This window comes from Dendroctonus ponderosae, unplaced genomic scaffold, assembly GCF_020466585.1.
Source record: "Dendroctonus ponderosae isolate FM_Combo_2020 unplaced genomic scaffold, Dpon_F_20191213v2 Dpon_F_20191213_1, whole genome shotgun sequence".
NCBI classification, from domain to species: Eukaryota; Metazoa; Arthropoda; class Insecta; order Coleoptera; family Curculionidae; genus Dendroctonus; species Dendroctonus ponderosae.
Genome location: NW_026017110.1, coordinates 57,824,965 through 57,848,012, shown reverse-complemented (window position 1 = coordinate 57,848,012; position 23,048 = coordinate 57,824,965). Strand labels below are relative to the sequence as shown.

The 23,048-nt window shown below is 36.0% G+C and overlaps 3 protein-coding genes and 1 long non-coding RNA gene across 6 annotated transcripts; 2 read left to right on the top strand and 2 right to left on the bottom strand.

Annotated features, from left to right (window-relative positions):
- Positions 1-3,853: 3,853 nt before the first annotated feature.
- On the top strand, positions 3,854-7,171 carry LOC109538013 (protein SET). 2 transcript variants are annotated; one of them, XR_007280379.1, is made up of 5 exons: positions 3,854-4,286; positions 4,497-4,686; positions 4,738-4,980; positions 6,545-6,692; positions 6,756-7,171. XR_007280379.1 is itself a non-coding variant. In XM_019905048.2 (5 exons), the coding sequence occupies exons 1-5, from the start codon at positions 4,038-4,040 to the stop codon at positions 6,776-6,778; spliced, it is 792 nt and encodes a 263-aa protein (XP_019760607.1). In that variant the 5' UTR covers positions 3,891-4,037; the 3' UTR covers positions 6,779-7,171. The 2 variants fall into 2 exon arrangements, 1 of the variants encoding a protein (XP_019760607.1); XM_019905048.2 differs by having other exon boundaries at positions 3,891-4,286; positions 4,738-4,919.
- Positions 7,172-7,301: 130 nt separating this feature from the next.
- On the bottom strand, positions 7,302-8,826 carry LOC109538035 (methyltransferase-like protein 25B). The gene has a single exon (XM_019905074.2). The coding sequence runs from the start codon at positions 8,697-8,699 to the stop codon at positions 7,350-7,352; it is 1,350 nt and encodes a 449-aa protein (XP_019760633.2). The 5' UTR covers positions 8,700-8,826; the 3' UTR covers positions 7,302-7,349.
- A 1,598-nt stretch (positions 8,827-10,424) lies between these two features.
- LOC109537945 (host cell factor 1) lies at positions 10,425-21,204 on the top strand. Its single transcript, XM_019904935.2, has 12 exons — positions 10,425-10,847; positions 13,041-13,189; positions 13,265-13,425; positions 13,484-13,738; positions 15,690-17,175; positions 17,675-17,885; positions 17,954-18,370; positions 18,435-18,823; positions 18,908-19,108; positions 19,201-19,359; positions 19,602-19,800; positions 20,185-21,204. Exons 1-12 carry the CDS (start codon positions 10,688-10,690, stop codon positions 20,271-20,273), a joined length of 3,876 nt encoding a protein of 1,291 aa, XP_019760494.1. The 5' UTR covers positions 10,425-10,687; the 3' UTR covers positions 20,274-21,204.
- Positions 11,501-12,920, bottom strand: LOC125503759. 2 transcript variants are annotated; one of them, XR_007281044.1, is made up of 3 exons: positions 12,687-12,920; positions 11,797-12,275; positions 11,501-11,737 (listed from the first exon to the last, which is right to left on the bottom strand). It is a non-coding gene; the product is annotated as an uncharacterized LOC125503759 (long non-coding RNA). The 2 variants fall into 2 exon arrangements; XR_007281042.1 differs by having other exon boundaries at positions 11,501-12,275.
- Positions 21,205-23,048: the final 1,844 nt, after the last annotated feature.

Here is a 23,048-nt window from a genome sequence, read left to right as displayed (position 1 = left end):
CGTCAAGGTAATTTTTCAAATTAATTTCTCTACTAATTGGAATTTTATCTTACAGCTTGAGCCTAAGTGTGTCGCAGGATACCCTCTAGGTGATAATTCTTGATTACTTTTTGATAAATAATTCGTTCCTATTGCGATATAGGAGCACTATTTATCAATCTGTAATAAAAGACGTGAGGAAATTCTGTCTTTTTTTAAAGACAAAAATTTTTGAGGGGAAATACCCAAAAAGAAGTTTGTAAAAAAACCATTGTTCGCTCCAAAACTTTGAATTACTCAAGTATTTCGATTCAGATCAAAAATGAAAAATTTGGTTTTTATATAAGAAAAACTAATTAGAAGACTGTAAATTCGAGGCAAAATATCCAAATTAAAGGTTTTGTATTCCCGATAGTTGTTACTAAGCGGTGAAATGCTTGTGTAACAGTGATTACAGACAACAAGTCTAGAAATTCCAGGAAAGGTCATCTGATGGTTCAATTGCATGGTATTCTAAAGATAATGCTTCAGATGTTGCAACATTCTCAATTGATATATTTTTATCCACATTTACTGACGTCAAAAGCTAATGCATTCCAATGGTCAGCATTCAACCGGATTGCGATAGTTTGATAAATATGTATTCCTACATGATTCCTACAAAGTAGGTGTGTGTGTGTGTGTGTAATGTGGCCTACTCCTTTACATATTCTGTAAAGTTGAATCGATCAAACCAGTGATCATTAAATATGCCCGCATTTATATCATGCGGATATTTTCTGCGCTTTATTATACCAGCACAGAACTTGAAGAACTTGTCTGTGTCATTTTGTTTCATTTTCTTCGTCAATGCTAATGATTATGGTCTTCAACCTCCAGTAACCCCGTATTTATATTTCGGATCACTTCGGAAGCCCTCGCACGTAATAACTTGACTATTCAGTGGCAGACGCGCTTCTTTGACTACTTTGCAGAATGTACTTGATGTTTCATAAAATGAGGCTTTTTTCAATCAGCTATTCTACGTCTGAATAGAATCCCAGTTCACTGTTTAAAGTAGTAGCCGTAAATTATTTTCTTATTTCAATAAACAGAATCGTCGAAGTCCGGAGTGCTCTAGAGAAACTTATTTAGCCCGGTTATAATGCTTGAAATACTAAGATTTTAGATTTAAATGTTGCTTTTTACATTTGTTTTCAGTTCCTTTACTTGAAATTCGCTATTTTGCCTTCAATTATTTATAATATAGTATAGGGTGTCCCCAAATATGCGCTGCTATCCGTAACTCGAAAAATACAGTTACAATAATTCCGAAATTTTCAGCTCTGACTTAAGCGACTCTGCTTTATACATCTAAAATACTTTTTGAAAAGTGGCACTCCCGTTATAACGGAGGTTGCTTATTTGAAATGAAACGCCCTGTATATTACGATAAATGCAAGTTCTTCCAAAGATTCACAACATGATTTATGTATGAAGTTTAATCCGTATCTCCAACGGTTTTGGAAATATTTGCATTTTATTATAGTAAATATCAAGTGCAGTTCTGAACGTTTTTAGCGATATTTCTCAAAAGACCCAATATTCTGTAACGGAAATTTGCAGAGTTCTAAAAAGGTTGTAATTTACTTAGGCAAGAACGTATCAAGTCTTTGTTTCAAACAGATTGTTCCTAAAAAATATATCAAGTTTGCCCTAGAAAAACTAACGTTTTTAAGATCACAAATTTGTCTCAAAGGTGCGTGTTCGACTTAAAAAATAAGTAGAATTTTTCAACAACTTAGAAGTGACTAGGTTGCCCATGTTTTAGGCAAAAGACAACGTTTAGCTTAGTAATTATGTAATAATTGTAAATAATAGAACATAGTAATTATTAATTTCTTTATTTAAAAACGTGTTCTTTTAACGCTTCTGTGAGGAAATGAGTTTCAATTTCATATGGCAAATTTGATATTTTTTAGGAACATCTGAATAAAATTAGGACCTGCCCAGATAACAAAATTTATTCCATAAATATTTCTTGAATATACCGCTTAGAATATTACGCCTGGACATTTAGGACAGGCAAAGAATAAAAAGTATATGTTTCATTAATTTTTCAATCTGCATGGGCTGAAATAATTTTCAAAAGTCGATGCTCGTAGGGCTTTTATGAGACACTTTTTATACTTGAAAACAATTTGAGCGTATGTAGATCACACAGTCTCTAACCTTTTAGGATCAATTAACCAATTCCATACTAATGTGGTAAAATGTTCATTATATACCCATCAATCTACGTGTTTTTCTTGAAACGAATAATCAATTTCAAATTTCATCAGAATATTCAAAGTTGTGCTTGAATATTCAATTCTTCCTATAAAAGGATACTGAGATATTCTTTGGATCGAAAGAAGACGATCTGACCTAACTTTTATTAACAAAAAAATGTCTGTCTCCTCTGCTATTGATGGTCAAAGTTCTTCAAAAAAATGAAACAAAAAAATGATTTCTGTTTTTTGCCACACAAACGAATTTGTGAGATTGATTGGCAAACGTCAAAAGTTTGACAATTAATTTATGCTTCGCTCATCACGATATTTATTGTTGATAAGCGGCAAGAAAACAAATATATTTTTTTGCCCAAAAACTCTAAACGCTACATCATTTTACAAAGAGCATAAAATTGTGAATAAATGGTTAGTGCATCAACCAAAAAAAATGAGTTGATTCCATCATCCAAATAAAGAGATTTTAATATTTTGATGAAGTAAGTGAGGTCGTTCCTTTGACGCAAGTGAGGAATTCTTGAATGTCTTGGTACAAAAACTACTAGAACTTTTTATTTGGTACCTGGAATAAAATTAATTTTTTGTTGATCTACCAATCCTACTTAAACTTTTTATCCTTTTTTAAAATCTTGTAGCTTGATAGTTTTTGCGCAAAAATGATTGCTGTTCTCTTACCAACAGACAATTTTCGACATTTATTAACTTTGATTAATTATTTATTAAAATTAAAACATTAACAAAACTTAAGTACAGTTTTTGGCAATATCGAGAAAGCGCGCTCAGATGGATTTTAATGTATGTCGATTTGTTCCTACGTCAGGTATTTTCGCTTAGTCAGTACAGTGTAAGCTTTCAAACCATCTCTGAAGATGCAAGCCACTCGTGTTTGCGAAACGTCAGGAAAAATTCTATTTCACGACAGCAAAAAACTCACCAGTGTCAAGGAATGGCCGCGAAAGCCGATCTCTATTGATAACCGCATGGTGGTAAATTGTTGGTCTTCATCCTCGGAAAACAAGTTATAGTCATGCATTTACTGCTGGTCATTTAATAAAAATCTTTGGATTTTTGACAATTTTTTTAGTCAGCAGTTACCATGCCGGTATGAAGGACTTTTTTAAAAGTTCAAACACTTTTTAAATACCTTTAAAAACTAACTCCAAATAAGTCTTTTTGAGGGATTAGCTGAGGACACATTTATTACGCAACACCCCTGACTCCCTCTGTCCCTACGCCCATGGCATTTAAAGCAATCTCTTCAAAGCTGCTTTGTGATTGGACATTGGAAACTTTGATGGAATGTCACTGCAGGGTTGCCGCCTCCTGAGATATTTCCCGACCCAAAAATTACATTTTAATCATGACGAAAATGTTAAATTTTTAAATCGACACCCGCTCAGTGATTTACAGATTTACTTTAGCAATTTTTCAATTGTTCAGCAATTTTTCAAAGCACCCAAAAATTATCATGCTGCCCTTTTATTGCAATACTTTAATTAATTACACCGCACTTAAAGACACCAAAACGCATTATTCGTTTAAAACTAGTCACATAAATATATTTCATAGTGTTGCAAGTTTCTCCTGATGTAAAACGGGTTGATATCTATAGAAAATTAAGAAACTTCTTTTGAAATAAATTATTGGGAATTTCATCTTGTAACACTTGACAACGTAGCATCAGTGTCTGTTCCAGCACGTGACATGGCTTTCGCCTTAATGAGTCATTTTTGTTTTGGTTTTTTCATCTCCGTTTTATTTTCTTTGAAATAGAGCGGATTTCGGAAAATGTCAAGCGAAACGAGCAATAAAAAGTTTAAAAGAATGTCCGAGTCAGAGCGAATCGCCGATTATGATCATGCAACTCAGAAAATTTTAGAAGAGATGGATGTGATTCAGACTCAGCTAGATAGTATCAAGGAAAAGGCTTCAGAAGAAGTCCTACAGATCGACATCAAGTACAATCGCATCAGGAAGCCCCATTTGGATAAGCGCAGCCAGCTGATTAGTAACATTCCCAATTTTTGGGCAACAGCTGTATCCTTTTCATGATTTAGCTCCCACATAGAGCCCTCTTTCTAACAAGTTTCTGGGTTTTTCATTTTCCAATTGTTAAAACAACTATTCCTTCTAGTGTCCGTATCCAGGACAAAAACGTTTCCCTACACATAACCTATAGATGTAATAAATAATCCTGACAACTAATTTCCAATGATCAGCTTGCAATCTGACCCTTAATTTGCCAAGATAATGAACCATCCAGATATTAGCAACCTCTTCAGTGGCCAGGAGGAAGAAGACTGTTTGCACCACCTGACGAAAATCGAAATTGAGGACTTTGACGATATCCTCTCAGGCTTTATAATCAAGTTTTATTTTGACGAAAACCCTTACTTTGAAAACCCGGTTTTAACTAAGGAATATGTACTAGGAAACGGTAGGTGTTAAGCGAGCGCAATCCCCTTGTTGCACTAATTCCCTTAAATAGATTCCCCATCTTCCAAAAGCACCCCAATCAATTGGAAAGAAGGGGTTCAGTTGGGGCAGGTTTCTCAAGAAGTCAACAAGACTAATAGGAAGAGACGTTTGGAATCTACTAGAACCAGTTTCTTCACATGGTTTACTGATAACGTGGATCCATGTACTGATAATATTGCGGAAGATTTTAAGGTACTTGAAGGTATAACAACGCCAAAGCGAACTGGGTGTTTGATTTCCGGCACTTTTTCAGGTATCTCTCTAATTTTTGGTGCTATCAACAAAGAAGTATATTTGTCATGTGCTCTTTTTGTCTCAAGCAATTTTTTCTCGCCTAAAAGACAGAAAAGAATCAACAAATTTTCAATTTCAAAAATTACCCTATATTTTCTTAGTTAGGAAGGAATGATGAAAGCCATGGATGATATTGGCTTCCTAAGCAATTTATGTAACGGTTTCTAAAGTAAGCATTCAAATATTCTCTTATTCAAGGAGCGTTATGGGTAGATCATCTTGGAGAATACTAAGAATATCGAGAAAGTTTGATTAGAGTATGCCTATCTGCATTTAAATTGGCTTCAAAACAGCCATACACCAGTTTATTTTGAAACAAAAAGAGCTTATGTTTACTCCAAATCGACCTTGTTGGTGAACAGTCGTACCATGTGGTGATTTCGCGAGCTTCAATGTATTTTGTTAAGTCGATAAAGACTACCGCAACTTGTAACCTGACCAAATTATTTTTTCCTGAAAACGATCCTCGTTCGATTTATTTAAAATCAATTGACAATATTCCAACCTTATCAGTTCATCCCCAGGGTGCAAATATTGCGAAATATTAACGAGAAAAGGAAAATATTTATTGGACATTGTTTGCGCCTTGGATTTTGAAATTCCAGTTTTAGATTCTACTTCTCTGACGGAAGCAGATTTTTGTTAGCTAAAATTATGGGCCTCCACAAATCCTAACACGCTTATCTCTTCATTGTCTTTGTTTTCTTTATTATAATTTTTTATCGGCTTTGTAAAACAGAGCCGTATGTTTTTGAATTGCCGCCTTTCTGAATAGGGAACAAAATACAGGGTGTCCCCTAAGCACATGATCAAAAGGATACTGCTATATTCCTTGCATCAAAAGAAGACGATCTGACCTAACTTTTATTAACAAAAAATGTCTGCCTTCTCTGCTAGAGATGGTTAAATTTCTTTAAAAAAATTATTGTTTTTGAAATATCAGGAGATAATGGTACGATGTATTTTCGTAAAACTCGCTGTGAATTTGTTCGTATATAAGACTCATATTTTGATGAAACAATCGAGTTCATCCGTTTTGGACAAGTGTTGAATTGTTGGGTGTCGGGGTACAAAAACTACCAGAACTTTTTATTTGGTTGAGAAATCAAGTAATTTAATTTTTTGTTGATGCACTAATCATTTATTGACAATTTTGTGTTCTCTGTAAAATCCTGTAGCATTCATAGTTTTTGCGCAAAAAAATATGTCTGTTTTCTTGCCACTTAACAATGTTAGACATTACATACTTATCCTGAAAATAGTAGATTATTCAACAACCATTATACAGAAACTTTTGCATAAAACATGTTTCTAGATCTCTTTTAACTTAGAAAATATATAGGGTCATTTTGCAATTCACATTTTTTATTTTTTCTTCTATCTCTTAAGCGAGCAAAAATTTGGAAATTTTGATTTTAGCATTCTAAATTTGACCTAAAAATACTGCTTTTTTAATAGGGCTTAAAATGACGGAGAAACCCTATAAAATCATCCAAATTAGCTGTACAACTGATTTATTTCAGGACGATCTGTGGGAGAACCCAATTCAGTATTTCCTAGTAGCTGATGGGCAGGAAGAAGAGAATGGAGTGGAGGGTGAAGAAGAAACTTCAAGTGACGAGAATGAAGACCCTGGAGAACCTGATAACCAGTCTGGATCCAGTGGTCAAGGTGAGAATTTCCAGTTTTAAAAACATTTTGTCTATTGAGGAAGCAATGTTACTGTACTTTCAGGGAACAGTAGCAGACCGGTTTAAGCGTTCAATCAGCACCTTTCATTTGCTCTATTTAGTCTGTTTTATTTGTATCTTAACTGTTGTTTGGTGTGGCTGAAAATGTAGATTCTCCCACACAAACAAGCTGCGTTGGTGTTTCGACATTGCAAAGGCAGCAACAGTATTGATTTTTTAAATTCACTTTTACCAAAGATAGTAGGAAACATATTTCTATTTTTTTCGGATGATTGGCATCTGTTACGTTCAAGTTTGGTTTCTTTAAATAACATACTTTAATGTTTACCACTTCTCATTAGAATTTCATGTAAATACATGTAGGTAAGGCAGTTTTTCGATTATTATTTAAAGCGATGTATCGACGTGAAACTTTGTTCACGATCATGTTAAATATTTTTAATAAATGTTTTAATATTCTTCAGTCCAAGCACTCTTCCAAACCAGCATTTATCCTCTCCATTCATCCTTTTTGGTAAAACATTTTAAACTTAAAAACACTAAGATGGATCATTTTAAAGTTACGCATGGGCATAATACACAGTTTCAATCGATATAACATGTTTATTATAAAATATTCAAGCATTAACAACTAAGGCTACTTGTGGATCGGTCTGGCAATTTTACGTGCACTCAAAACATGATTTCTAGGCGAAATGTGTGAGTCAAAAACAGGCATAATATCACAGTGGCTTTGAGTTTCCTTTAAATAAAACAATCGATCATATAAAATGATGGACTCTACTAAAGGCGCTAAGAGTAGCCTGAGAGAGTAAAATTTAACAACTTGTACCCAAGTGGCATCCACCAGATTCTCATACATTTCCAGATCACTAGGGCAAAATGTTAAATCGTACTTTTTTGTAGCTTTACGGCAGTACTCTCTAAAGGACAGTCCGGTTTCATATTTCACATTCCCCACAGCCGAATGCCTTAAATTGTTCTTAGCTAAAAGACATTCTAAAGCTGCTCGAAACGAGTGGATTTTCAAGTGCTGGTAGCCAGTAATTTTTATCTTGTCTACATAATTTTCTATTGCATGGCAGGCTGTTTCACATGATAAATAGTCCAACTGGTAGTCAGTTTGTTTGCAAAATGCACTTAATGGAAACCCACAGTGGGAGGCTGGATCTAATGACAACTTCATGTAGCAACAACTAACTATGTTGATGAATTTGGCGCCTGATGATTCACTGTAAAGACGAAGTAGTGTTGATCCTAAATTTCCACATGGATGCAGACCCACAATTCCAAACTGAAAATTATTTTGGTTGTTAGCGAACGCTTTTTTCACAGCAAAGAGGAAGTCTTCACTTGAAAGGGTTTCTTCGATTCGCCTGCTAGAATGTAAAGGTTTAACTACATTTATATATTTAATGTGTTTCGAAATCAAGCTTTTAGCGATCTTATTATCAAGCTCTAATGCCAAATTCACCAAGACACTGTTTGCCTCAAATGTGCAGACATTAAAACCATACTTGAAAGCCAACAAACGACTCAAATGCCCCAATCCTGAGCCAACATCAACAATGTTGAAACAATTCGTCTTCAAAGCTGCTTGATAACATATACGAGACATCAATTCTATTTCATGCCGTTTCTTCAACTTCACGTTCTTCCATAGCAATTTCATCAACTGGTCATCTATTTTGAACACTTCTGGAACATTAACTTGCTTCCTTTGAATAGAGAACTTTCTTAGTATCGTTTGAAGGCACAAAAGTGTTAATGGAGCCACATAAGTCAATGACTGCGAATCATAATTTAAAAGTTCAGAAACCTGAACAAATGTTAATTCCTCAAGGAAGTTTTTCCAGCTGTTGGAAACTTTCAAATTCCAGTGATTTTCTATATAAAAGTCTGATACATAGGAGTTAAGCAGGTCTCTGTAAAGACCAACCACATTATTGCAGACATTTATTGCCTCTTTTACATTGCTTCCACTCATAATTGTTAAGACATCCTAATTTTGCAAATTTTCTAAATCAAACTTTAAACTAAGAATTGGGTTAGGTGTGTTGACCAAATAAATAGTATGTAGTCTGTGGCACAGATTACAGAACCTCTGTGATCTGTGGTCTGTGGTCCACATCAGACAGTAAAAGAATCGAAAGTTCAACAAAGCCTTTTCCGCTTATTCCAGTGGTTGTGTGCAGAACTACTCGCAAGTGAGATGTAAATGCTTCAGAAAATGTATTTACCGATTATTTCAACGCGAAATTTTCACAATTTCAAACTAAGTTTCATTAATGTTGCAATAATCACGTAATGCCCATATAAATTTAAAAACATACATTTTAAAGTAAATCTATTTTATTGATGTATAACGGTATTGTAGGACATTCTAAAAGATTGGTTAAATCCAGTGCCAACTACAATCAATAGGAGGTAAGTCGGGGCGTACTGACGACCAATGGAGGCATTCATTGTGCACTTTATTTTGCAAAAATTCTAAATTAAAGTTACCTTTCAATTAAATGTGCAACAGAAGTATTCAAACGGATAAAATGTTAATTTTAAGTCACGCCTGAAAACCTCGGATCTATTTAGAAAGTTTTTGAGCAAACAACAGCGCTCCTCGCGGTTGCATCAGAAACTAAAATAGTTTGCAAGGTTCTATTAACTGAGCAATCTATACGCTGTGCGGGGTAGTTGGTACCGTTTTGTTGGTAGTTCTGATAAGTTTGCCCTGTTGCCGATGTGCATTTGTTGGGTGATTTATCCCAAGTACTCTGGTTACGGTTCATCGGAAAAAGTATCGTCATAGAAAGTAAAATCATCAGGAATTGACAAAAACAAATTAATCTAATACTGAATTGAAAATGTTTAGGTTTTTCCAGTTTCGCAGTTTCAGTGTTGAAATAATGTCACAGCTCAAAGACGGGTTGTTGTCTCACTCTAACATTAATTTAGATCACGGGATTTGTTATTTTTTTTGTCACAGCGTACTATTTTGGGAAACTTGAAGAACATAGGTGTTTAATTAGGCCAAAATGAATTTTTAATACTCGAATATTGACTACAAATGCCAAAAAAATTAGAAAAACTTCTCGCAAGCGTTTTTATTGCCGATTTTTCATAAAATAGATTAAAATTGTCGATTATTTTTTTTAGATTCAACGTCCTTGGAATATGATGATAAATTTCATGCTACGGGATATCGACAACGCTGTAGTAAGAGTCGATAAGGGTGCTATCTTTGAACGTTCAGCAAACTATTTCTACAGTGCAGTTTTCTAAGATGGTTAAATGCACTTTAGTAGGGCTGGCAATTTGCGATTAACGATACAAGAAACTATCGAGTGGAGGGCAATATTATTATTGGAAACTGCGAAGTTTGTTGAAGTTTTAAATCAATGATCGCAATTTTGAGTTCTAAAACAAAGAATGGAGTTTTTGGCGGTTTTCAGATATTCTCGGACTTTTCTGCTTTTATGATAAGTGCATTTAGCTTTAGTAAATTGCCTGCTAAATGCTTTCCATGTGTTTTTTGAGGACGAAAATGTTTTCTGGAATCAGGTTTTGTGAATAAAGGGGAATTAAATACAAAGTATCGATATGAGAATCTGATCGCAATTTTTTTTTCGTGCTGGCATCTATGGAAGCATTTTGGTACCTGGGAGTTTCGTCCAGTATGCCTATAGATGGCCAGATTGACTGTTTTGGGCTGGGTTAGTAAGTTCGAAATCGATGTTGCCGACAGTCGACAGAACTAAATCATTTTTGTAACGTTTTGCCGCTTATGTCGGAAAAAATAATTATATCAAAACTCTGCAGTTCGCTACAACCACTATTCCAATGTTTCTCAATGAAGAACAGTGCGTACATTCACTAAATTGACTATGGGCCTCTGTTGTTATGTGTAAGATCGAAAATTGTTGAAGTGGATTCCTGTTGGTTTCATATATGTCCGAAAGGAGTGCAATGTGATACGTAATGGCGGGTAAGGCGTTACAGTGGAAATTGGTGGCTAATCCAAATGGGCCGCAGCCCAGGCCGCGCCATGGACATAGAGCTGTCGCAATTAAAGATTTGATGGTAGTTTTTGGTGGCGGAAATGAAGGGATCGTCGATGAACTGCATGTTTACAATACAGGTACTGCTCTGCCCGTCTATCATGTACAAGTAAATATGGCGTGCTTTGTTTTTGTTTTGATATTAACATAGTAACAACGTAACCTATGCTCAATGTTTTTTTGTAATTCCTCATTTATTCTCAAAAACAGTTCGGCATTCCGGCTACTTTGTTTAACGATAATGAAATGTCATTTCAGCTTCGATTTGTTTGTGGTGAAACAAATATGGCGCCCGAATATGTCTGGATACAAATAAATATGTCTAGGGCTTTTTAACGTCAAGGTTTTACAGTTCTATTGCATTTCTGCGATCGTACACCCAACAAGTAATGCGCCCTGCTTCCCATTCAGTACATTCTAGTTCTATACATTGTATAGATTTTCCCCTAACCTATATTTTTTCCTGTGCGCTGCAGGAAGCTTTTTCTAGCCAATCAAATTTCTGCATTCTATAGCTGATCTAGATGAGCGGGAGATTTAAATCTCCCTCTCCTCTAAAAAAAACGGGGAACTGAGTATAACCTCTGTAATCCGAATTAATTCTAAAATTAACTAAACTAATTATTGCAAGGGCAAATTCGGATTTTCGAATTATTCGTATTCACGATTTTTTGTAGTGTTACTGTAATTAAAATGTCTTTACTTTTACCACAAATTAGCCACATATTCAAAATTTCGTAGGTAAAAGATATGCATACCTATATTATAAGAGTAATTGTGCACATAAAATGTCATAATTTCTATACATACTTAATACATATGTGTAAATCTATGTCGATGTCAAAAAATAGTGATTTAGTTGGTTTAGGATCTCTTTGCTCCGCCTTAAGTCCTTGTTTTCATTTCTGTTAGTTAAAATATGGTGTTCCGATTTAGCATTATCATGCATTATAAAAATTGGGCTTCTTTCCTACAAAAAACGTCCATATGTATTGGCTCGAGTGAGCGTGGAAAATGGACTTGCATTACCAGTGCAACTCGGAAACTGTTGCAATATTCACTATCAGCACATGAATAATATAATTAACTATGCATAGTGCACGCTGAAGTTTTGTTAAGTTTTGCTGGTGGATGAACCAATATATTTTCAAGTTCATGTTATCGGACCAAATTGCAATTTTAAAACATTTGGTACTTAGTTTCTTCCATAAAAATTGCCTCGTTTAACGCAGGCCTGGATCGCGATATTCTTAAGAATAATAAAAATGCAACATATTGCTTTGCTACCTATCTGGGGACTTTTTATGCAAAAACCCTTCACTAATGTAAAAACTTTGAATATCGTATGGCTCGTATTATATAGCATTTATTGGAAATCGGTTTTTGCAGGTTTTATTGCAAAAACACTGTATATATCGTTCATTGCTTGTATATATCGTTCATAGCTGAGCGTTGTTTGAGTATATAGAGTGATTCAGGTTTTTGGCGCTGGTATTACTTAAGGAGAACTGAAAACAAATAAAAAACAATTCAGTTTATTTCTCGCACTTTGCCATTAAGCATTATTTTAAAGCGGATCAAAGGTCAATTGGCAAACTATTAGTTTAGATAAACCATACCAATTAAAAAGAACGACACTTCATTAAACGTAGGGCAATTTTATAGATGAAAAAAATTACGTTTTTTCAATTTTAGGCAAAAAGAAAAGAGGCATTCATGCATCCTGGTAGATTTAATTGAATGTACGTTACATAAGTTGTTAGTTTTTGAAAATATGTCACAGAAACAAGCGCCAACACAGTTATGAAATCGCAATTTTTCTTAGGGTAATAGCCAGGCAACATTCCTAATTCCTATTGTGTTATAAACTTATTTTTCCATAAGAAACTTTCCTTCAAACACAAAACGGTTTCACTTACACGTCTCGTTTCTTCTGGGCTCCATAAACGTACTTAATCGTTTTTGGTCCCTTTACAACAACCAACAACTGCGCCGAACCATTGCAGGTTCCGTTTTCCGATTAATTAAAGCAGCGTATAGTGAGGATGAAAACTCATTCGTTTTTCTAAATATGGTTCGATGGATCAAAGCAATCGAGATTTCCTGAATGTTAAAAAGTAATATGTTTTTGCAACTATTTGTTTTTTAGTGAGAATGTTCCTGAAGAATGACCCGGTATAGCACTACATTCAATTGATCGACTAACACACCTTTAAAAATATGCATTGAACGTTTGAAAATAAGACATAAATAGGTTTTCTGTGTTGTTTCAGCAACAAATCAGTGGTTCGTTCCAGTCACCAAAGGGGACGTGCCACCAGGATGTGCTGCTTATGGTTTCGTTGTTGAAGGCACCAGGTTATTGGTGTTCGGTGGAATGGTAGAATATGGCAAATATAGTAATGAATTGTACGAACTACAGGTAAGTGTAAATAGCGTGTTTCGTGAGAAATAGTTTTTGACTAGGGGGGCCGTGAATTATTATAAACTTGTGTAGGCTTCCAAATGGGAATGGAAAAAAGTTTGTCCGAAAAATCCTAAAGCTGGCCTCGCCCCATGTCCGAGGTTAGGACATAGTTTCACCATTGTAAATAGCAAAGTTTACTTGTTTGGAGGACTAGCAAATGATAGCGAAGATCCGAAAAATAATGTACCAAGGTGAGCGAATCGGCTGTCTGTCCCTGTAAATATTCTACATAATCTTAACTGTTTTCAGATATTTAAACGATCTATACACGTTAGACATTAGAAGTAATCCCATGCAATGGAATATTCCACTGACAAATGGGCCGTCACCGCCTCCAAGAGAATCTCATACAGGAGTAGCATATGTGGATAAAAAGCGTTTTAAGTCCTTTTTAGTTATCTACGGTGGAATGAGTGGGTGCCGCCTTGGGGACTTGTGGTTTTTAGACACGGAAAACATGAACTGGAGCAAGCCGACTGTTTCTGGAGTTACTCCTTTACCAAGGTAACAATTTCATTTCTTTCCCGAATATTTTACGTATTCTTAACAATTTCATTTCTTTCCCGAATCTTTTACGTATTCTTCCTGTATGCTGACTACTTGGAACAGGTTGATTCTATTCCGACAATGTTTTGTTTTGTTTTGTTTTGTTTCATATTGCGAATTCAATCATGAATCGCTAACATTTCAATGGTGCTGGGAAGCATATTTTTATTGGTGTTGGATTTAATAAGCTATTAACCCTTTATTGGAAATTTAATTGATTTATTCGCACTTTCATTGCTTTACACAGTCGTTTTTTTTATCACAACGATTCGGTATATTGATTTGATCCTGAAGCTGCTTTTTATTATACTTAGCCGAAGCTATCCACACAGGTTTTGGTTTGCACAAGTTTCTCGATTTTTATTACTGTAATTTCAACTCCTTCAGCCTCAACCCATGCCTTCATCTCAATTTACAACTTCCATCTAAAATGACTGTGACACGATTTTGACAAACATGTGGGAAAGTAAAATATTCAAAAGTCGGTAGATTGTCAGACAATCCAATATTTCAGCAAGAGCAGAGCTCCATTTAATTATCCATTACACGTCAGACAGTTTCTAAATGACATCTTTCCTAATAAACTGCTTACCAAAAGAAGTGTTACAGTGACGAATTTGCCCTAACTTTGAAACTGGATAAATTATCATTGCTGGTAGCGATTTTATTTCTGTTTGAAGTGTAATTGAGTTCAATTCTTTTCCTGTCAGTCCGTATTTTCTCAAAAATGAAGTACTTTAGATGTACAGGGTGTGAAATGAAACAATGCTACAATTCAGTATGTTCGGTTGCTCCCAGTTGAAGAAAAAAATATTTTTTATTAGTTTCAACGCGAAATGCATCAATATAGCTATATGCCTCATAATCAACTTTCTCATCTTGCAATTTTTTTCCTGTTGAGTCGGTTTTCAAGATCTAAGGCTCATGTTGAAGCTAAAACTTCATAGTCTTTCGACGGAAATTAAGTATATTTGCATTAAAAGTGACTCAAATAATTCTTTCATTCATGAAACTTTGTATATAGAATGTTTGTCTCGCCGCTTATAAATTTAGGTTCAATATGCCTTCTGGATTTCGAAAATCGAAGGTTCGAGAAGAAAAATGTTACCTTTTTTTTTAACTGGGAGCAAGCCAAAATTTGTCTCGCTCTGTGGTCCACCTTGTACCAATTTTATCAAAAGTACGTAATTTTTCCGTACGTAAAATCAGATTGCTTGCAACAGTAGAATTGTATCCAGTTTCAAATTGACAAAACTGGCAGTGAAACGTTTAATTTGTTGAATGGTTAGTTTAGATGGAAGGTGAGACACTATCGAATGGCCTGTAAGATCGCCAGATTTAGCTCGATTTCTTTTGTTGGGATATCAAAAATTTATGCTCCTCTGTTTAAAAGCTTGCCAAATTTAGGGGACGACAAATTACACCAGACATTCTTTGCAACGTTCGTAGACATTGTGAGATACTGAATAAGGGACATTTTTCATGTTAGACTTGCTCGGTTTGTTAATTTGGGTTAGTACAGTTTTACTTTATGCTGCCAAGGCAACGCAATATTGGAAAGCGAAAAATAACCGTTGAAAAGCAACATTCAAGAAGTTAAACAACTTCTTTACATTTCACGCAAAAGGAATACCTTGCAGAATTCTACTGTAAGCTGAACTAGCACGCTATATAAATATAGTATATAGCATATAGCGAGCTAAGAAAGATTGGTTTTCAAGTGTACATGGTGATTGAAAATTGTCGTTAATGAATCTGAGCATACTCTGCTCGGTGACCATTGAACTACTTATACAGTGCTTAATACATGATGATGGCATAGCTTTTAAGTTTTTTCCGGTACCGTTGAAGTAACCCTGTATAGTTAACTTAATGCAACTCGATGCATAACATAAAAATTTTCTTTTAGATCTCTGCATACATCAACACTGATCGGTCATCGGATGTTTGTTTTTGGAGGTTGGGTGCCCGTGGTGCCCGAAGAAGGAAAGGTGGCCATTAATGAAAAAGAGTGGAAGTGTACGAGCACAATGGCATGCCTTAATTTAGAGACAATGAACTGGGAGGACATCGATATTTTCAGTGAAGATGAAACCAATGTGCCCTGTGCCAGAGCTGGACATTGTGCGGTTGGTATCAGTACACGGTTGTATATTTGGTCGGGTCGAGACGGTTATCGGAAAGCTTGGAAAAATCAAGTATGTTGTAAAGATTTGTGGTTTTTGGAAGTGGATAGACCTCCGGCTCCAAGTCGCGTGTCCCTGGTGAAAGCAGGCACCCATTCTCTGGAAGTTAATTGGACAGGATCTCCGTCAGTTCAGTCGTACGTTTTACAAATACAAAAATACGATTTGCCACCAGCGATGCTGCAAACGCCAAAGCCTGCGGCCTCCCATCCCAGCCAGGCTCAGCTAATGAATTCGCCCAAAGCTGCACAATCCGTGCCTGGCAGTCCACCTGTAATGTCGATTCAGCAGGCTAAAACTTCCGTAACACCTGTTGGGAGCCCTGCAAAGGTTCAAATCAAGCCTCGTCATCCAGTTAAGTCAACCATTATCACAAGCCAACATGGGTCCCATTTGCAGTCCATTCCAGCTACTGTTAATGCTGGTGTGCCAATAACAATTTCTGGTGATAACGTGAAAATCGTGCAGCAGAACCAGTCAAGTACAGGGCAAATGTCGGGTATTCAAGCCCTGGCTGCTGCTGCTGCTGCAACGCAGAAAATAACTGTTGCTCAGGCACCTACTCAGATCAAACTGGCAAATCCAGTTCGGATGCAAGGTGCTCAAGGGACTACATTAATTAAAACTGCTTCACCGCAGCAGGGTAATAAACAAGTCCTAGTGAAGCAAGGTACAAATATTATCCAAAAGCCTGGAGGCGTTCAACAGCAGGTGGTTACACTTGTTAAAACAAGCACAGGAATGACGCTGGCTACTCTACCGAAAGGTGGAAATATTGTTCAGACGACGAAATCGGTAGGACAAGTACTTTCGCCACAGGCAAAAAATATAGTTAAACTTGTCCCGGGCAATGCCAGTAATAAGATGCTGACGACCCTGAAGACAATTCCTTCGAATATGATACAGATGAATAAGACTACCGGAAAGTTAATGTTATCGAAAGGAGGCGGCGGGCAGATCCCAACCCTTGGCAATCAACAAGTACTAATGGTCAGTTCGACTGGAGGACTCAAAAATATTCAGACAATAACAAATGCACAGGCAGTAAATATGTCACTGGTGAAAACCAACACCGTTAATGCGAACCCAGTTGTCGCTGCATCAGCTCTACAAAACCTCCAAGGAGTGAAAATGTCCAAACCCATTACTATATCCATGCCCATGCAAGTTGTTGGATCGCCAAAAACTCTCACGTTGGGGAAAAATACAGTAAGTCACACATATTCTTTTGTATGATTTTTTTCATTTTCAACGCTCGTAAAGTATTTTCCGCTATATTCGCCGATGTTATTAGTAGTCACAGTTTCAGAATGCAAGTAAATATTCCTCATTCATGTGTTTCATATGATCACGTGGCTTTAGTTTTTCCACATAATTACAAAACCTTTGATTTTAAATTTTGCATCAAATTTTAGGCCTTGGAAATTTCCCTTTTTATTACGAATTGGTATTAAGGAACTCGCTTTCATCAAAACGCGCCGGAAAACGATTACTTATATTTTGCACCTATGTATGTATGTTTATGATAAGAGGGTCGTTTGATACTTTCAGCTTTAAGTTTAATAAACAATAGTAGACAACTGCTGCGCGAACAGACCTATTGAACTCGACTGCTGTCTCAAATACATTTAAAGTTAAAAATACAAACTATTGACGACGGCATTGTACAGCGTGTTGATGATCTAATGACAATTTTGCTCATTTGTAGAAACAGCTGATGATTGGTGGAAAGCAATTAACTGTACAGATGGCTTCAGGCACCAATAAATTGACTGTTGTCCAGCCTTCCCAACTAAGCGGAGTGGGAAAAATCATGCGTTTGCCATCCACTCCATCCGTCTCCAACAACACCGAACAACCGAAATTTATGGTGGTACAGAGACCCAAACAAGCTACAACACAACCATCTGCTAGTTTAGGTAGGCAATGTTTGTTATTTACTCATGTGTTGCTATCGCTAAGTTGCTACTGAATAATTTTTCTCCAGCATCCTCTTCATTTGAGGGACCAGCAACGACCGATGCAGCTCTGGCCGCATTGGCAGCCGAGGCCGGTTTAATTGTTCCTGAATCGGACAAACAATCAGATAGCAAAGAATCCGAATTTGGAAGTGGGGATTCTATGATGCCCGAGGATGCTTCCACTGCCTCCGTAATAGGGCTATCAGATAACGCAGATATGCCAGAAGCGTCTGTGAGTGGTTTGCTGGGTGGAAATCGCTATGCAAAACTTTCTCTGAAAGGAGGATCTGTTCTTCCACCGAAAGGATATGTTTATAGCAAATTGGGACTAAAGGGCGGTAGTAAAGATGAAGATAGTGTCAAATCACCCACTACTACGGCTGAGGCTGATTCAACGCAAAGTCTAAATGGATTGATTAAGCCGAAAGAAGAGATAAGCGATGGTAAATATTTCCTTAACCACAACGTTCATTCAAAAAATGCTTATATATGGTTGCTCATTTGTAGATATGGATATTGATGAAATAGATATTTGCCCTAATCCCGTCAAGGATGAACCTATGAACGATGATTCTGATAATAAAGATCACGTACTCGGAGACATATTTCCATTGTCAATCAACGAAAATTCTCTCGATCTGAATATTAAAAGCGATGAACCGGACAGCGGATTTAATTCGACCTCCTTTAACTCTAACCAGCTCCATGGGCTTGCTCATGCCGATATGGATGAAGCCGGTGAGGACGAGGAAGAAGAGGACGAACAAGATGACGATGATATGACTGACAGCAACGAAGATCCTCTAACCGCATTAGCATCAGTCGCTCTGGATGCGTCTAAGGAGTCCAAAGATGAGAAGACTGACTTCCCTGCTATCCCCCAAGAGCCAGTAAAAGTGAGAGAGTTTGCTAATTTGCCGAATTTCAATCTCTAACCATTTTTTAATATTTACTCCTATTGAACATTGTGTTACTTTTAGGGAACCTGGTACACAGTAGGATTCATTAAAGGCACTAATTACGACGTGCAAAATTACTTTTTATTATCTGATACCGACAAACTAACAGTTGATGACCTTCCCGAATTATCAAATTTTCCCAGAATCAACTTGGAGCCTGGAACTGCTTATAAGTATCGGGTAGCCGGAATCAATACGGTTGGGAGAGGCGAATGGAGTGAGGTGAGAAACAGTTAAGCGATTCATGCTATATTTATATGGACTGATGTACTTCAGTTCAGTTCAGATTTTGCTGACGTTTTTTTCCTTTGCAGGTTTCAGCGTTTAAAACATGTGTTCCCGGATTTCCAGGAGCCCCATCTGCAATTAAAATTGCAAAAGCAAATGACGGTGCCCACCTATCTTGGGAACCACCTGGGTGCAATCCTCATGAAATACTAGAATATTCAGTATATTTGGCTGTTAAGGGAAAGGTACGATTTATCAATTTTTCCACCGTTTTCTTCACATCAGATTTCGCGCTAATATCACGGACGCTTAAACTAGATTTTAACAAATTTTTGACGCTTAAAAATTCAATTCGCTTTTTTAAATCCTTTCATGCAAGTGATGAAAAGGTGGATGGCATTTAATTTTTGGGTATCTGCTATGCGTTTTTTAGTCATCACCGCTTGTAAATGTATAATTGTAAATTCTACACTTGAAACTATTGCAGGAAAAGACTGCTGGCAATGCGCCGCCCCAACTGGCTTTTGTTCGAGTATACTGCGGACCGAGTAGTCAGTGCGTCGTGGGAAACGTTTCATTGCAAGCAGCCCATATAGACACATCTACAAAAGCTGCTATTATATTTCGAATAGCAGCTAAAAATGACAAGGGTTACGGACCTGCAACCCAAGTTAGGTGGCTTCAAGGTAAGTTTTCAGCACTTACCAACAATAATTTTATACTTGGCAAGTGGTCATTATCATCATCAATCAGCACTGAGCATTTCCCTGAAGAGGGAATGGTGAATATCATGCTCCTGTATTAACAGTGTTGTATCACTCCGTTCTATTCAGGGCTGTATTTACAGTTTGGTCTAGGCCCTGACTGGTTAAAATCTTTAGTTTGGTTCACCCATTCAGCAGAGTTACAACGCCAAGATCATAAACCGGCAGTGCTTACTGGTTGAAAATTTTCATTTCAAAATAAAAATAAAAACAAGTCTACTATGATATTCATGATACAATGTTCAAGAAAACGTTGACGATATTTTTGAAAGTTAGCAGATAAAAAGTATATTTTGGACGTTTCAGACACCGGAGTTCAAAGCAAGGGGTCTAAACGATTACCGGAACCTACTCAAACTGGTACGAAAAAAATGAAGTTGCAGGACGAGATATGATTTGAGCTATAAGGAACATGTGTATATTTAGAATATTTTATATATTTTTACCATACTTGCATAATTTTTATGCTACATAAAATGCGGTAGTATAAACATTATCAATTTAAGTGAAGAATTGAATAAATTGGCCAAGAGTGTGGGGCTGTAACTTTACTTTTAACTGTGAGTGGTAAATAATGTTAGGCGCCATTGTTTTTTACTTCGTTTCTAGCTTTATGGGGACGGGTAAATACCGGTTTTTATTTGGCACATTTTGATTATTATCTATTTTTGTAATTAGAATTTCGATTTGAAGGTAGTTTTTCTTTTGAGGCAAATGAGAGCTTGTTAAGAAACATACTAAGGGTGCCCATTTAGAACCGCAAATACATACAAATTTTGTACCAGTAAAAAAAGTTTAAATTTCAAGTATCTATATCGATTGCAGTTATACAAGATTGCCGATTGAAAATGTTCGATCAGATTTGTTTCCATCCATTCACTGTTAACTCTGTCGGTGTCTAACATTTTTGTATAAAACTAAAAAATTTTGATGGGCATTTTTCAAGCCATCCTGTATACAAATTTGAAGATGTTTACAATTGACGTCTGGAAAGTCAACCGTGTTGTTATAAGTCGAAATTTTGTTGAAGAAATTAAAATAGCTAATAACATTTCAATTTTCTTTCGCATGTCTCGTTCAATAAAGTAATGAAAAGATTTCCGTTAGTTAGTTGATTGTGCATATTAGTTTATTGTAAATAAGCATTTTGAATACTTTGTTTTTGACATATTCACAATTCCTGATTACTTTTAAGCGGTTTCTGCTAGTTATTATTTTAGTAAGTTCATCTTTCTGTCAGCAAGTATTGCATTTTCATAACATTTTATTTATATTTTGGTTCACCATAATATATTTGTCCATTTTTAAAATAAATGATTTACGAAGTACCTTTTTTTCCATTCCATTTTATACATGATTGGCCGCCAAACAGAATGCGGTCTTGTTTTTACAACCGCTCGAACGTTTATTCTGTATTTCACTCAGTTTTTTTATTGATTAGGGGATGGGAAACGATGAGATCAACCTGTAAATCATACATTTTAAAATAAATAGCAAAATTTGGGCGGCAGATTCCGTGATTTCTTGGAAAATGCGATTAATCGACATGGTGCCTCCACCACATTTTGCATTAGCGTCCATAAGTATATAACGGATTTGTCCTAATATACTGATTGAAACACTAGGGACTATTCAATGATTTGCATAATCGCTATCGATCGATTTATCTCGTATTGATTTGCTTTTATGAGAACATCTTAAATCGAAAAATGATCCATTTTTCGAGCAAATGCACCAGATCCAATCCAAACAAAAGATTTCTTCACAACGTTCGAGATCATTTTGAACAGCTGTTGTATTATTGCGTGGAAATGAATGTAATATATTTGAAACTTTTAACCTTGGGACTGTCAGTAATATAAAATCCTATTAAAAATGGTGAGAAATTAAATAAAATTTAAATATTTAAAATTTCTTAGGCGAGGGTTAAACCGAAATAATTGAGCACCATATAATTGGCAGTTTTTTTTTCAATTTCTGGCTAATCAGATTAATTGATCTTTAAGAGAGTCCAAGGGCGACAAACATGACAATATTGTTGATTTTTTGTGGATAGAATCTGGTCTAAACAAGATTATTGATTAGTTAGTTAATCATGATAAAAATGTTATTACCATGATTATGCTGTTAAAAATATTAAAATATTTGCAAATAGGCTATGTACATGTACAAAAATACGTTTTTGTGAGTTAATAGTTTACAGCGCTCCCGTTCTCAAGTCTACAAGGTAGGTGACTTTAAAAAAAAAACTTAAGTCTTTGAATCAAAGCAGGACGTTCCCATTTAAGAAGCCACAAAGTCGGAAATTTGCTATCACTTCTAGCAAAGAAAACCTTCGCCAAACCAAACACCCTGTTCTAGATTGAAATCTTTGAAAGTATTGCACTGGAAACGATGCGCACCAATTTCACCGACATTTACTGATAATAGCTTGTTATCATGCGGGTCTAAAAAAAATTGAATTTACTACCTGAATACCATAATTTTTCAAGTAAGTAGGTACCATGTATTTTCACTTTGTTTGGGTACCTCTACTCTTTAATAAACGGGATATTTTTATAATACAAGAGAAACGATCTAAACTGGTCTGGAAGTAAACTGATTTAGTTTCCTAAAAGAATCCCTTCTAGAAAAAACGGAGAGAACGAGGAGAAAGGAGAAGAAAGAACGGCTCTATGAAATTCGTGAAAAATAAGTCTCCAAAAAATCTACCAAAAATACCTGAACGACGTTTGTATATTTTTTGCTTTTATCTCTAGTAAGTTAGAAATGTCCGTTGTTGGTGGCAGCATAGCCGGTTGGTTAATCTATGGTGGCAGCATAGCCGTTAAATATATTATTAGGCATCAAGAAAACTTTTAGAGCTGTTTTGAAGATGAAAATTACTGCTATGACGGCTTAAATTCGCCCTACAAAGTTTCTAGAGTTCCTGTTGGTCAGAATTCGACGTTTGGGGCTTTTGAAAGAGGCAATGTGCAGGGTGTAATCAGGGGCGAATCCAGCTTTAAACATAGATAAAGACAAGTGGCTTTAAAGTCAGGGTGGGGGGGGTTATGTAGAAAAAATACTTCTTACGTCTTCTGTTATCTATGAAATTAGAAAAATGGTCGTCGTTTTGTGCAAGGGTGGCGCAAGATTATTGCAAAATTTCATGTTTTCCGTCCCGTTTT

Coding starts and splice junctions, on each gene's coding strand:
- LOC109538013 (XM_019905048.2), top strand. CDS start 4,038: ATGTCAAGCGAAACGAGCAATAAAAAGTTTAAAAGAATGTCCGAGTCA. Junction 4,687..4,737: donor GGAATATGTACTAGGAAACG/GTAGGTGTTAAG, acceptor TCCCTTAAATAG/ATTCCCCATCTTCCAAAAGC. Junction 6,693..6,755: donor GTCTGGATCCAGTGGTCAAG/GTGAGAATTTCC, acceptor CTGTACTTTCAG/GGAACAGTAGCAGACCGGTT.
- LOC109537945 (XM_019904935.2), top strand. CDS start 10,688: ATGGCGGGTAAGGCGTTACAGTGGAAATTGGTGGCTAATCCAAATGGG. Junction 17,176..17,674: donor TCACGTTGGGGAAAAATACA/GTAAGTCACACA, acceptor GCTCATTTGTAG/AAACAGCTGATGATTGGTGG. Junction 18,371..18,434: donor GAAAGAAGAGATAAGCGATG/GTAAATATTTCC, acceptor GCTCATTTGTAG/ATATGGATATTGATGAAATA.
- LOC109538035 (XM_019905074.2), bottom strand. CDS start 8,699: ATGAGTGGAAGCAATGTAAAAGAGGCAATAAATGTCTGCAATAATGTG.